Source organism: Alternaria conjuncta (assembly GCF_024043145.1).
Source record: "Alternaria conjuncta strain BMP 0040 chromosome Unknown scaffold_33, whole genome shotgun sequence".
In the NCBI taxonomy this organism is placed as follows: Eukaryota; Fungi; Ascomycota; class Dothideomycetes; order Pleosporales; family Pleosporaceae; genus Alternaria; species Alternaria conjuncta.
This window is the reverse complement of record NW_026250122.1, coordinates 1-13,718: the sequence shown is the minus strand read 5'-3', so window position 1 is coordinate 13,718 and position 13,718 is coordinate 1. Positions and strand designations below refer to the sequence as shown.

Sequence of the window (13,718 nt, the reverse complement as noted above, 5' to 3'; positions counted from 1 at the left end):
CGGCCGAGATTACTCCGACCGCCGACGCCGACGGAACTTCAACCACCCACAGGCAAACGTCCATTTCCCGACATCCACGACGAGAGATCTGTACACTATGGCGTCTCACCCTTCGTCGACTCCCAGGCCCTCAAAAAAAAAACATATCCTCGCGACTTCTTCAACCGACGTAATTGACACGTCGCATAAAAGAGCCGGAAAGCTGCGGTCCTCACACCCGACGCGCGTGTAACCAGTCATCTGAAGAGCACCCATGCTTCAAGATGATGCGCATGCTGGTGCTTTCAAAATGGACCTGGTGATGAATACGCGTAAGGATGTGAGCGCCGGAATCAATATTGTAAAGAGGATGTATCCTGAAAGCTATGTGATGCGTCTGCATTCGTGATATCAGCGTGTGCCGATGTTCTGGACTGTCGGTGTGCGACGATGAACGAGGGCGCTTACGCCGCAACGACGGGTAACGAGACGAAGATGAGTTGGGTTGCGGAGGCGGCTTGGGTGATGCTGCTGAGAGTGCACCTTGGACTGACCCAGATCGTTATCTATTTGCGAAGAGATGGTATGCAGGCAATGCGCGAGAGACTTCATTGGCAATCCCATGCTGGGCGAAACGGCAGCCTGGCATCACTCAGAGGTGTCTGCGCCGCCATTATACAGCGGTCACCATATCCAAGACCACCTCAGATGCTCGAATTCGGTATCGCACTTCTTCATTTCACTATTACGATGCGGCGGATGATATCACAATAGGAAGCAGAAATCATTGTCGATGCTGGGCACGTTTAGCGCCGTATATACTCCCCGACCTCTCACTCCCAGGTCCTCCGCCATCCGCTTCACTTCCATAGCTACTCTACTCTAGAATGGCCACGATGACACACCGCCAACAGCGAAAGACGACCACGACGGCTAAGCTAGGGAATCTAGACGTTCTCCTTGTCGCTCTACGAGCTGACCTCGGCCCCGACTGGGGATGCTACAAGGAACTCATAGAGGGGGCTGCAGATGCGAAGGCAAACGGCGAGAATGTTTCCGCCTGGGTCGACCAAATCGAGCCGCTCGTGCGAAACACCGCTTCGCAATTCGCGCATCAGGGAGTGCTGTTTCTGTTAGGCATCAAGGTGGGTAGTGAAGGTGAGATGTCTTTCCCTATCTAGCACCTTCACGTCAAAACTAAACACTCTCAGCTTCTTCTGTCACCAAGGCCACCAACGCGACCAACGACATGTCCGCTCCACCTCCTGACACCCGACGCCCACCACAACCAGTTGTCACCAAGGCCACCAACGCGACCAACGACATGTCCGCTCCACCTCCTCACACTCAACGCTCGCAGCAACCAATGCAGCCCTCAGTCAACATGCAGAACAACTTCACACCCAGCTGGACACCCATGCCCTCACCCAGTCCCAGCAGCTACATCCCCCCGACACCCACCCCCGTCGCGTCCAAAAAACGCTCGGCGGCCAACGTCGCCTTCCAGGGTCAGACGCAGGCTACCGCGACACAGCCTCTCAAATCCGACTGGTTCGGCGGTTACGTCCTTCACCAAGATCCCGCCTTTCGGCGCGACGTATTCGAGTTCTTTGGACACGCAGTACCTGACAAGCCCGATCCCAAGCACCACGACCAATCCGATGTATCATCCGTGTACAAGGCTGCGGATGACGACCTGGCGGTCTGGAGGGCGGGCTCTGGGGCTGAGGGCGGGGTCAAAGACAGCGGTGAAAAGGGCAGTACAGACAGGGTCAAGACCGTGGAGGATGAGAAGCGGGAGCGTGTGCGAGAAGGCTTGCGCTACAAGCTTTTCGACAAGTTGGATTAATATTGGCTAGTGGTGAGGTGGCCGCTCTTGAAGTCAGGCGTCTGCGCGGGCTGAGTTGGTGCGGAGACGAGAGACGTACGATGTTATGGAAGGGCAGATGAAAGACTTTTGGAGAGCGCGATACACGATTGAGCTGGCAGGGAAGGCGTTTGGCGTCGTTAAAGGACGAATGATACCCCTGGAAGACCTGTGAATGATACCCAAGAAAACACACCTCTCCTTCCACGTTCATCTGTGAACCTAACATCCATTGATCTTCACCTATCCCCCAACTTTTCACAACTTCCCCGCCAACCCCCCCTTCTCAGCCTCAAACGGCACCGCAACATTCCTCTCCTGCCACTCCTTCTCCGCCTCCGTCCCCGGCATCGGCGGCACCATCCCATTCACCTTCCACAAATCCCTATCCACATCCTCACAACTATACTCCCAATCATACCCTTTATCCGCAATAAACGGCTTCAGCGCCTTATCCACAGCATCCATAAAGCGGTGTTTGTGCTCGAGTGAAGTACTATTTCCCGTCAGCCCCGAACATCCACGAGTCATATACACTAAGGTAGGGATGTAAGTACAATTGCCGAGCAAGATGCTCCATCTTAATCCGTATCATGGGGACTGAGCTATCGCGACCGGGCTTGTTGGCGTCGGTGTTTTGGGAGGGACGGGGTACGCCGCCGATGAAGAAGGATTCTGGTTGGATGGGTTGGAATAGGACGTTTACGTAGAATCTAGGGAGGCCGACGATGGTGTAGAGTTTTGTGATTTCGTTTGCGAGGGCGGTTTTGTCGGGGAGCGAGGTGAAGGTGTTGGGTGGGTGGTAGATTATCCAGAGAGGCATTGTTGAGGATGTTTTGTGAGGTTATGAGCGAGGGGGAATGGGATGATAGGCAATAACAGTGTTGACTTTCTGGATATGGGGTAATACTACGAAGCTTATATAATATCCAAATACATTCATGCCGACGATGTAGGTTTGCCTAGGTAGGCTACACGTGATTTGGAATAGTAATCACGACCGAGTGGTTACTAAGGGCTGCGCTAATCATGCACCGCATTGGGACTAACAAGAAGACGTAGATCTTGGTACACCGCGCAATGACGACTAATCATGAACTTTCGCAGTCTTCTGGGCTTCGCTCTTAGATGTGAACTCTTTGAGCGATTAACTTTGGGTGTAACCATCATGGTGATTCATCGTTGCGTGGGAACGTGATTTTGTGGGAGTTTATTCCCCCGCATATTGTTACTAGACGGGTATCACTGGTACTGGATAGCAGTTTCGCGACTAGCGTGATTGGTAGACTACTATTACGTCCGTAGCAATCGTTGGCTTGCCCGCGTTGAGGTATGCGGCTCTATTCTACAACGGACCTGCGTTCACAACTCCGCCACGACCCTTCGTACGACTTCATCGAGATCTTCCTCTTGCAGCCCTAGCAGATCATTCGCAAAGCCTTCCTTCTCTTTCCAGTCCGCAGCGACCACTCCCCACACTGCGACGACCTCTTCTCTCGCCTCACCATCTCCACTCAGCATCCTCGGCCGAGAAATATTCAGCTCTTCCTTGCTATTCTGATCGATGCGCTCAAACTTGTCGCCTGTAGCCTTCTCCAACGCAGCAAGAACCTCGAGTTGCGTGACATGGTGGCTGTGGACATAGAGTAGCTTGTTGGCGGTTTCATCTGGCTTCTCCAGGGTCTTGATGACAGCTTTGCCGATGAAGTCCAGGTTTGAGGCGGAGAATTTGATCTTGCCGCCATCGAGAATGTAGGCTTTGCGAGCCTTGACGTCGAACTTGAGTAGACCGCAGGTCATGCCCCAATCGAAGAAGTGGCCTGTGACCAGACTCGTCCATGTAAGCTTTCCCATGCCGTCTTCTCGCTCCTTGCCCTCCAATGTTAGGAGATAATCCCGGACATCTTTCTTGCCCTTCATCAACGGCAGAATCTCGTTCGTCTTGTCGTCTGCAGAGTCGCAGCTGCCGAACTCAGCGGGCATCACGCGCTTCACCCCGCCCTTGAACGCCGCATCGATGAGCTTCTTCTGCGATTCGACATGGCTTCCTGCAATGGTGATGACGAGGGCGTCGATCTTGTTTTCGCGGAGTACCTTGGCGACTCCATCAACGTTGAGGTCATCGGGAATGGTGATGACTTTTGTTTTGGGGTAGACGGATTTGGATGTTTGGCGGTTGAGGACGAAGATGTCGAACTCGGAGGTTTTGAGCGCGTTGAGAACGGGTGCGCCGAGCGTGCCTGTGCCGCCTATGAGGGCGACGTTGGTGATGGCCATTGTGTGGTGTGGTGTTGATATACCTAGGTATGGTAGGGTTGCGGGGTGAGACGCAGGTGTGCGGTTTCGTGGGGAAGGGACGATCGGCTGCGGGCGCCTATTGACGGCCCTGCCTACTCATGGAGAGGCTTCCATCACGTCCCTCGAACGCGAGATCGTGCATTACGCGACCTGCATCTCTATACGTGCGCGACAAGGCAAATACAGCTATCGCGAGGGAGATACCGCGTTCGCGTGTGTTGACGTCGATGATGTCATGGCACCTTCCGATGGCTACGTACGTCGGCTACTGTCGCGCTCTTGTGATTCCAGCACTTACAATGTTCTCGCCAACATATTGCTTGATGTCAAGCAGTCTTTGTACTACACTCGCGTATACGTCCAATGACTGAACATCGTATCCTGGTCAACGGTCATGTGTCGACTGCGCCGCATTGCATTTCGAACCCGCGGGTGCGGGGTGAACGCGACTTCGCATGGGAACCTACCTAAGTTTACAAACGACTGTGTGATTTCAACAACCTTTGCGCTCCTTCTCCTCGCCTCGTTTTCTGTTTGTAACTCGGACGGTCTCCGCGGTGGGCCAGAAAGCTGATGTTGCGCGCTGCGCATACCTGACATCTGAACTGCTTTGGACTTAGACCCCGCCCGTCTTACATCCACGCCAGATCTGAAGATCATAATGGAGGGCCATAAAGCGAATTACCAGTATGACCCAATAAACGCTAGCGAAGAGATCCGTGTCCTTCGTTTGGAGCCTGGCGCATTTGCTGAACCTCTTATCGGTAGTCTTGCGGTGCAGAAGATCGCAGATGATGAGACAAGCCCGCTAGCCTACGACTGCGTTTCCTACTGTTGGGGACCACAAGAGCAGTCTACAACCTTCACATGCGACGGCCGAAGCCTCCGCATCACGGTTGCGGTAGATGAGATGTTGCGAAACCTGCGGAAGTCCGTGAAACCACGTCATCTATGGGTAGATGCCAGTATGTGTCCACGTATGGTTGATCACATTGACGATGCTAATTTGAAAATAGTCTGTATCAACCAAGCTGCGAATCAAGAGAAGAGCCAGCAAGTACATACCATGGACAGAATTTATGCTCAAGCACGAAAAGTGCGCATATGGCTGGGGCCAGCACCGGACGGAGACTTCTTCGCTATATTCCCACTGTTCGGCTTCGGCCGATGGGCCTCTATGCTTGAAAATCGAGTTGCTGCCTTTGGAGCCACGACCGTCAAAATACTTCAGGCTAAATCGACCTCATTTTGTCAATTGGTGGACGATCTCCTCTCTCGAGCTTGGTTCACACGACGGTGGGTCCTACAAGAGGTAGCCTTTGCACGTGTACCAATGGTTCATTGTGGACATCACAAGGCTCCATGGACAACGTTCTGCGATGGCGTGTTCGCGTATATGTATTATGCTGCTGAAGAGCACGATAAGGGTAGAGACTCTGCAATCATTAGAGGGGCCATACACACCTCCGGCTTTGTAGTTCATATGAAGCGTTGCAGAGCCAAGATACTATCCGACCACGGTTATAACTCTTCCGGCGACAGTCTAGCCTTTGGGACGCTACTGGACCTGCTTAAAGCCTATGATGTAGCAGAATGTGTAGACAATCGCGACCGACTTTACGCGCTGTATGGAATGTCTCTCGGTGTTAGACTACACAACAAACACCAGAGTAAATTGATGAAGTCATGTCCTGTAGACTACAGCATGCACTTTTCACATACATACACTAATCTCGCAGCCGCAGCGATAGGATCTGGTCATACGGACAAAGTCATCCAACACGTGTTCGAATTCGGAGGCCTCGACCAACAGGAAGAAAGCTGGCCTTCATGGGTGCCGAGCTGGAACACAAAGAGGAAATTCTCTGGTACTGAACGTGTCGTCACGTATCAGACTCGACGGCCTCGGTCATTGCATGAAGTCTCAGCTCTGGCCGTTGCCCATAGATCTGGGGAGAGAAAGCTGTGGACAACAGACGATGTGCGTATCACGCATGTGTACGGGTCAAGAGCACTTCACCTCAATGGTTGCATCTATCGCATTGGGGACGTACAGCTCAGTGCTGGCGATGAAGATGCGACAACATATTTCCAGACTCTGCTAAGTCGCCGCTCCTGTGTTGGTCAAGACCCTCTGGCATGTACGTATCATGTGGCTTGGCTAATCAAGATGGCACTCGAGTACATCCCACAGTTGCATATACGGAGATGGTTCAATAGAAATGACTCCTTAGAAATGGACAGGCATAGCTTTTTGGGTCACGCCACAAGGAGATTCCTCGGACTACCACTAGAAAAGTACCCAGAAGAGCAATTTGACTTGGATGAGGACCACTTTCGTGGCGAACTAAGGCGGGTACTAGAAGGCCTGTATCTGTTCTCTTACGAATGCGACGGATCACCAGAAATTGGTATCACCACCGCGGGAGTTAGACCTGGCGACTTCGTGTTTCGCACTACAGAAGCAATGAGTCAGGACACAGAGGCCGGTCCTCTTCTCCCATCACTCTGTGGATGGATAATTCGTCCCTATCATCGATCGAGCTCGACAGGCCCTGCCACATTCCGTCTTGTAGGCTGGTGTATCGATTATTGTTCCGATATGAAGGACCCAGAACTGGTCGAGGTTGTCTTGGTGTAAGAGATACAGGGCGGAATTGGTTCAAGACTTCATGACTACATTTACATCGTTTCAATCAGTTTTGAAGTATGCATGTATTCAGCTAGCCTACTTACAATCCTCGTGAGAGTAGCGTATATCTTCTGGGTACGATAGCAACCTACATGAGTCGGAGAAAGCTTCATTGTCACTTTCAGCGCCCGCACAACACCAACAAAGATGCCAGAGAGAAACACCATATCACGCAATACAGCAGTGGGTCGCAACAGAGGAACCTGCAGTATGTGGGCATCTCAAACGAGAAACAGATTAAACAAGTGTGCTGCCGCCTTCGTTGATGCGAAAACCAACCCTTACGAAATCTCAGCGCAATGTAGACTTCTAGGAGCTGAGAGTTAAATGTTTGAGATCGCGCAATCCACTCTTACTATGTCGACACATAAGACTACTCATGACGCTCCTTAAACAACAATCAAAGCAGCACATCCATGATCGCGACCTCTTCCCCATTCGTACAACGCGAATGCAACGACTACATTCCTTCTCGACTTCAGAAAACATATGCCGAGATATATGTCAGGAATGACGAGGGAGCAATCAGACCGGCGCCTTATGTTGGACTAGAGGAATGACCACATGGGCAGAGTGCTCTATGGTGAAACTGAGAAGGAAAATGGAAGCGAAGATGCGGTGGTGGTGTTGCAGGACACTGGTGTATCCAAAAATCTGGCGATGGAGAATGCGTCGATGAATGCGACCAAGCGGTGACACGCCGAACACTCCAGCAAACCACAAAGCTATCACGATATCTCGTATACCAAGGTACAACTTTCGTCACCAACGTAATCGGGCATCCCGCCCCTGCCTGAGTCAAAGGTGCGCTCTCTTCTTCATTGCGACGAGTCGCGGGATACAAGTCAACAATCGCGATGGCAACCGCAATGGCGATTGCGGCAGCAACAAAGATGAAGCGAGCGTCGCAGATGCGCCGGTATTGACATCACCAGGCGTGAGAATCTTCCTTCGCAATGCAATTTCACAACCTCCGGATTGCAGCGCGTGATGCGCAGAATCGTAATTGCGATAGACAATATTCCTTCTTTCCAACATGAGTATTTGGTGTTCTCGATGCTTGGGAGCATTTCAGCGGTGTTTGATCCGGAGCGTGCATCGGGGCACCCACGTGCCGACGCAAGTTGCATCGAAAGCACGGGCGAAACCGGAGACGGAAGACCGCCCGGGACCGCGATAAGCATCCAAGGTTTAGCCCTCCACGCAATCCCCATCACCGTTTCCAATAAGAGTCATATCGCGGTGGGAGTTTGCCTCTCGCAAGTCCTTGTGACATGCAGTGTTCTTCGAAGAACATTCTCGTCGTCTCACACGCCACCCGAATCTATCCAACAGACTATCTCCAACACATCACATGACGTCTTCAATCGTGAGCGTGCGATTTGACCAGCCGATCGCCATCGTGGTGTTGAGAATGTTTCAGCTGGGGGGTGCAGGCTCGCGGCGTCTGAGTGGGCCGGTTGGTGGTCGCCAGTGTGGAGGGCGGCACTAAGGGAGGCCGCGCATGCAGGCCAAGCCCAACGCCACAAAATGGCGCCGGAGCGTCCAGGCTTGGACGCATAATTGACTTGGGCTAAGAAGAGTACCTTGTTCCACACGGCGAGGGTGAGGTGTAAACTTCACCGGATGGTGATCGAGGCCTGGTGGGTTGTGGGTGTTGGATGTAGACTATCGAGTGCGAGACCCAGGTACCTAGGTAGTGTATCCAGGATCGTATTCTGATCCGAGGCTTCCGATGGTAGTGATGCTGTTGCCTGGCATATGCGCAGTGCAGTGCGGTGCGACAGCAACATGTTGTTGCTGCTGTCTCGCGTGGTGCCACCTACTCCCACCACGTTGACTCCCCGCGGACAGCCGGCAGCGGATGACATAACGACACTGAGACGACTTGAGTCGTTAAACGTTTGCTGGCAGCGACTTAGCGGATGCGCCCCTTGGCTAACACTTAGCGAAAGGCCCCATAATGATGTAAATTGCGCGAAAAGCAAACCTTGGGCGCGCAGCTGGCAGCGACGTCGTGCAGCAGTGAGAAGACGGTGACCTGACTGGAGTATAGAGATCATGTCTGCTATTTTCATGTGAATTGCTTTGTCGAGACTTTTGTCTGAGACGCAAGGGCAACATCGCCAATTCCGGCAAGGAGGTGGGCTGACCGGGCCCCCCCGGCTAGCGCGGCTTAGGCCAGCCCGTACGTGTGGAAATGCGCTGAATGACTGCTCCCCCCGAACTTCGTCGTCGCTGCCCTTCATCACAACATCATCGCCGTCTGGCACACCATCCCCTCACCTTCCCCCCCACCACCGCCTCTCCACGGCCTTTTGTAGCCCTGCACGCCTGTAATACGCCCCTCTCTCCTGTATTCACGAATTCTTGCCCGGAATTTCGTGCTGGTGCGGCTGTCTCTTCCTTATCAACCTTGAGTGGCCGATCATCGCGCCTCTTGCCCTCCACGTCACCACCTCAACGGCTTAACTGCTTGTTGCTTCTCTTCCTGCACTCCTTCGCCCGCACTTGATACCCCCTACCCGTTTTAATATTCTCTCCTGCACGACTTGCCCTTCGATTTTCCCGAAGATATAAGTCGCGCATTACTGTTGTTGCGCCTGCTGCAACGTCATCCTGCAGCCTCACTAGCACTCGACTTCGATGCGCACGACCCTCACAACTACAGATGAGCTCTGTTGGTTTTAGGCTTCCACTTCTTTCACAATGCAGTCCATGTTCCGCCTTCCATGGTGTAACGAGTCGCCTGGCGACAAGATCATGGAGAAGTCGACGCTCCACAAGTCAAGACCGCTGCCGGTCGACATGCCACACTTCATGAACAACATGAATAAGATCAAGCGGAAACGGACTGACAGTCCTGAGCCAGTAGCCAAGAAGTGGAAGGGCGCGCATGGTGAGGTGAGACCGTCGACGGTCAACGCAAATGCGAATGCAAACGCGAAAGCTGCGACCGACAATGGACGTCTTGCAGACGCACCCAAGACTGTTGAAGCGGATGTCCGACCCAAGGCTCAGCCGAGGAAAGAAGGCGCAAGCAAGAGCAAGGCCGCGAAACCTCAGCAAGCGACTGCCAAACCTGACTCCATCAACACGCCATCGACCACCATGGACTCTGGACTGACCCCTGTGCAACAAGCTATCGAGGCGCAAATCAATTACGAGATTCTGCTCAAGCACAACGAACTTCGTCTGATTGAGCAGGAGCTCGCCAAGTGCCAGGTGTCTCTCGAGCAGCTGAGGCGTTGTTCGCTCATCCCATTCCCCGGTACCGAAGGCCTTAGTGAGGATGTCAGTCTCGGAGTTGGTGCTTCGTTGCAACCCAGCTCTGGCATGACAGAACCTCAGTATGCTGCTCCTTGGGGAGTTACCGACGGCCCGTACACTCGCCACTACGCAAAATGGTTGATCTCGGATGCCAAGTTTGACCCCGTATCTGAACGCGCATTCGCTCAGCAAGCTCAAGGGTACTTTGGCACTGGTGAAGGCAGGACGACGCGCGGCAGCTTTGCTGACTATGGGTCTCACAGAGGCCGCACGTCGCGAACTTCGACTGGAATGTTGAAGCTCACGCCCCTTGGTGAAACTCCAGCACCAGCGCCCAAGGTCGACCCGTTGTTGCACAAGCGATCGACGGACGGTCAGTGGGTGCGCCTGTACTGCGCCCCGTGTGGCCACAGTAACTTCTCCAACACTCAGGGTTTCCTCAATCACTGCCGGATCAAGCACACGCAGGTCTTCAAGAGCCACGACGCTGCAGCCATCGCATGTGGTGTTCCTGTGGATGTTGACAATGTTGGTACTCCTGTTGCCGCTGCCGCTGCCGAACCTGCGAGCGCTCCAGTTGCGCCTCCAGCCGTGTCATTCCCTGTTGTTGCCACTCCCGGCATCGTCCACCCACTAGCATCACAATCCGCACCCGTCCCACAAGCCCGGGAGGTACACCGTGATCAGAACGCTTCCCCACGTGACGATTCCAAGGTTACCACCCCGGCTAACTTTGCCAAGTCATCATCGACGCCTTACCTTGCTGCCCGATTCGCCAACAGCGGCGCCCAAGGCGACTTCAAGGAGCTTGTCGAGACTGCCCGCGCAAAGGTCGACCTGGACGCCATGGATGCCTCGGATGACGACAGCCCTGCCCCGACCCCCGTGTCAGCAGTACCGCCGCATCTAGCGCGCCTTCCTGCCAGCGGACCCGCAAGCAAAGCCCCGTCAGCACGACCAGGCAGCAAGAAGGGCAGCAATTCCAGTCACGCGCGCCTGCCGTTATCGTTCCCGTCTCCCACCAAGTCTGAAGGCGATCACCACATGCCAAGCTCACCGGTAGATCTCAGCCCTCACACGGTTGAGTCCAACCCTGGGCTTGTCAGCGATCACGACGATGACGATGATGAAGACGCTGACGATGCACACAGCCAACCTGATCTTTCGATCGGCGGCGACGACGTCATGGTCGAGGATGCGAGTGACGTCGAGGGTGTGCAAGAACGCAGGGGTTCACGACCCGCACTCCATGGATGCTTCGAAAAGGGAGAGGGAAGCCGGAAGCACTGAACAGCGGGAGCGAGTTAGGTCCGGCTCACGCTGTTCGCTGTTTCTCATCCCCTTCTTCCTTTACGATGTCACTTGTCATGGAGCTATGGTATTCTTTCTTTCTACTCAACACCGGCGGCTTTTCTCCATTCTTCACTTTATACACGGGTTACCAGCAATGGGACGGAGTCGGTCCGGCTGGCTCAGGACATTCTAACATGTTCTGCTTTTGCGATTTGTTTCACTTATTCTCTTACCTGCCTTGTCACTGTTGCCAGTCTTGTTGTTCTTACGGAAATGCCCTCAAAATGTGTCAGAAACTCTCATCTCACGAGTCGGAGCGAGTCGTTGTCTTTTCCATCAAGGAAGGGAAGGTGGCTCTTTAGTTTTAGGCGCTGGAAACGTCGTGTATCATCACCTTTTGCTATATGTACGAACTTGGGTGGTGTCTCTGGTCGGTGGTTGTTGTTGGTTGTTGTTTCATCTTTTTTATGGGATGGAGTGTCGGTGGATTAGATGGATGCTTTGGGGGTTGTGCTGGTACACTGGCATTTGGCTAAAATGATGGCAAGCAGTGTGAAAGCTTGCTTGCGCGATTTGTTTTGCTGCCTTTATGTATATAACCTTTTTAATTTTATGAAAATCTTTTTGAACTTGTTTGATTTGAATGGGTTTGTGTGTTGCTGGTGGTGTCGCTTTGCTTGTTGTAGCTTGTTGATCAGTGTGAAGGCTGACTGCCGTGAATGTGTGCCTGGTAGTCTGATCGGCGTGCCCATTGCCCGGTTCCTGATGCTGTTCCCTAACGCCTCGCTTTGTAAATGTGTCCTCAGCGGATGCCTCTGTTCGCCTTCGCTACAATGTATCCTCCTATAACACAACCGACTCAACTCATAAACTGCAGTACCTGTACATCGTCAGCTTCCGTTCTCGCATTCCCATCCCATCCTCATCCCATCCCAATACACCCATAATATCAAAGCCACAAATCGAGCTGAAACACTTCCTCCCAGTCATCACAAAAACCCACTTACAGCCATAACAACACAAGCCAAACTAACATACGGACTCAGCCTCTCACCCACACGCGCAGCTTTCCAAACAGGCGATATCCAATACTTCTCCTTGTTCCGATCGAGGGGGCCCGGGAAAGTCGCGTGCGCGTATGTGGAAGTGCAGATTGTGAGGAGGATTACGAGGAGGAGGGATTGGAAGTTGAAGAGTGCGGTCTAGGGTGAGTTAGTAGAGGGGAGGTGGTAAAGAAGGGGGTGGGGAGGAGGGGAGAGGGAGAGAGGGACTGACCATCGTGATGGATGTGGATGTATTGTGACGAGTGCGAAGGTGGAGGGTTTAGATGCGTGTCGGATGGTGTGTCTTCGTCGCTCGTAGTGTCTCCGCGTATATCTCAGCGTAGATGCGCTCGTAGTCAGAAAGGGTAGGTAAAGGTTGCTGCCTAGTGAAAGCGCGCGCTTCAGGCCAGATCGTCGCTTTCCTGTCGTCGCGTACGTTGGTTGCGCCCGCGGACAAAGGCGTCTGTGCGCACTCCCGGCCGCCGCATGTGGGATCGTCATTGCAGCGCAGCGAACGCGCTAGCTATTGTCGCTGGAACAAGCGCGACTGCAACTCGCGACTTCACCTCAACCACCGAAAAACGACTATAACGGCACTGCGGGAGTACATCATACGGGTGTTACGTACAGGCATTACACGCGATTCTTACGGATAGCTGCGCTGAAGGGACGAGCAAAGGAAGCGCTGAGAGAGGAGAACGAGGCAGTCGAACAACGACAAAGAGCGCGAGAGACACAACACCATGACAGAGCCACGTATGCGCCTGCGGCAAAAAGGCCAGCAGTTCCCTACGCAAGACTGTAAGTCTCCATACCCCTCCCATCAGCACCCTCAATGCGCACCATCCACCCCAAACCCCCATCTCCACCACCACCATCCACACCCAAACTAACCCCCCTCCCCTTATCCCCAGTAGAAGCCTTCCTCCTCGCCTTCGGCGACAACGACTACCCCCTCCCCGAAACCATGCGCGTCCTCGACGAAATCATAACCGACTACATCATCGAAACCTGCCACGAAGCCGCGTCCGTCGCGCACCACGCACGCCGCGCCAAAATCAAGCTCGACGACTTTAAGTTTATGCTAAGGCGGGATACAGGGAAGCTAGGCAGGGTGAGCGAGATGCTGGAGACGGATAAGGAGCTCAAGAGGAAGAGGAAGGCGTTTGATACTGATGAGGGGGCGGTGCTTGTGGAGAAGGATGGGGAGGGTGGTAATGGGGGGGAGGGTGGTGGTGGTGGGGGAAGAGGGCGAGTAGGAAGCCGTGGGGTAGTC

At 53.5% G+C, this 13,718-nt stretch overlaps 5 protein-coding genes across 5 annotated transcripts; 3 read left to right on the top strand and 2 right to left on the bottom strand.

Annotated features, from left to right (window-relative positions):
- Positions 1–875: 875 nt before the first annotated feature.
- Positions 876–1,828, top strand: J4E85_011297 (uncharacterized protein; the record flags this gene model as incomplete). The annotated part of the gene is made up of 2 exons (XM_051475500.1): positions 876–1,137; positions 1,191–1,828. The coding sequence occupies 2 exons, from the start codon at positions 876–878 to the stop codon at positions 1,826–1,828; spliced, it is 900 nt and encodes a 299-aa protein (XP_051320638.1).
- A 276-nt stretch (positions 1,829–2,104) lies between these two features.
- On the bottom strand, positions 2,105–2,669 carry J4E85_011296 (uncharacterized protein; the record flags this gene model as incomplete). Its single annotated transcript, XM_051475499.1, has 2 exons — positions 2,105–2,342; positions 2,404–2,669. 2 exons carry the CDS (start codon positions 2,667–2,669, stop codon positions 2,105–2,107), a joined length of 504 nt encoding a protein of 167 aa, XP_051320637.1.
- Positions 2,670–3,208: 539 nt separating this feature from the next.
- On the bottom strand, positions 3,209–4,123 carry J4E85_011295 (uncharacterized protein; the record flags this gene model as incomplete). The annotated part of the gene is made up of 1 exon (XM_051475498.1): positions 3,209–4,123. One exon carries the CDS (start codon positions 4,121–4,123, stop codon positions 3,209–3,211), a length of 915 nt encoding a protein of 304 aa, XP_051320636.1.
- Positions 4,124–9,554: 5,431 nt separating this feature from the next.
- On the top strand, positions 9,555–11,396 carry J4E85_011294 (uncharacterized protein; the record flags this gene model as incomplete). Its single annotated transcript, XM_051475497.1, has 1 exon — positions 9,555–11,396. The coding sequence occupies one exon, from the start codon at positions 9,555–9,557 to the stop codon at positions 11,394–11,396; it is 1,842 nt and encodes a 613-aa protein (XP_051320635.1).
- A 1,789-nt stretch (positions 11,397–13,185) lies between these two features.
- Positions 13,186–13,656, top strand: J4E85_011293 (uncharacterized protein; the record flags this gene model as incomplete). The annotated part of the gene is made up of 2 exons (XM_051475496.1): positions 13,186–13,243; positions 13,357–13,656. Coding segments are annotated over 2 exons (358 nt in total), but the record flags the coding sequence as incomplete, so codon positions are not given.
- Between the last annotated feature and the right edge of the window lie 62 nt (positions 13,657–13,718).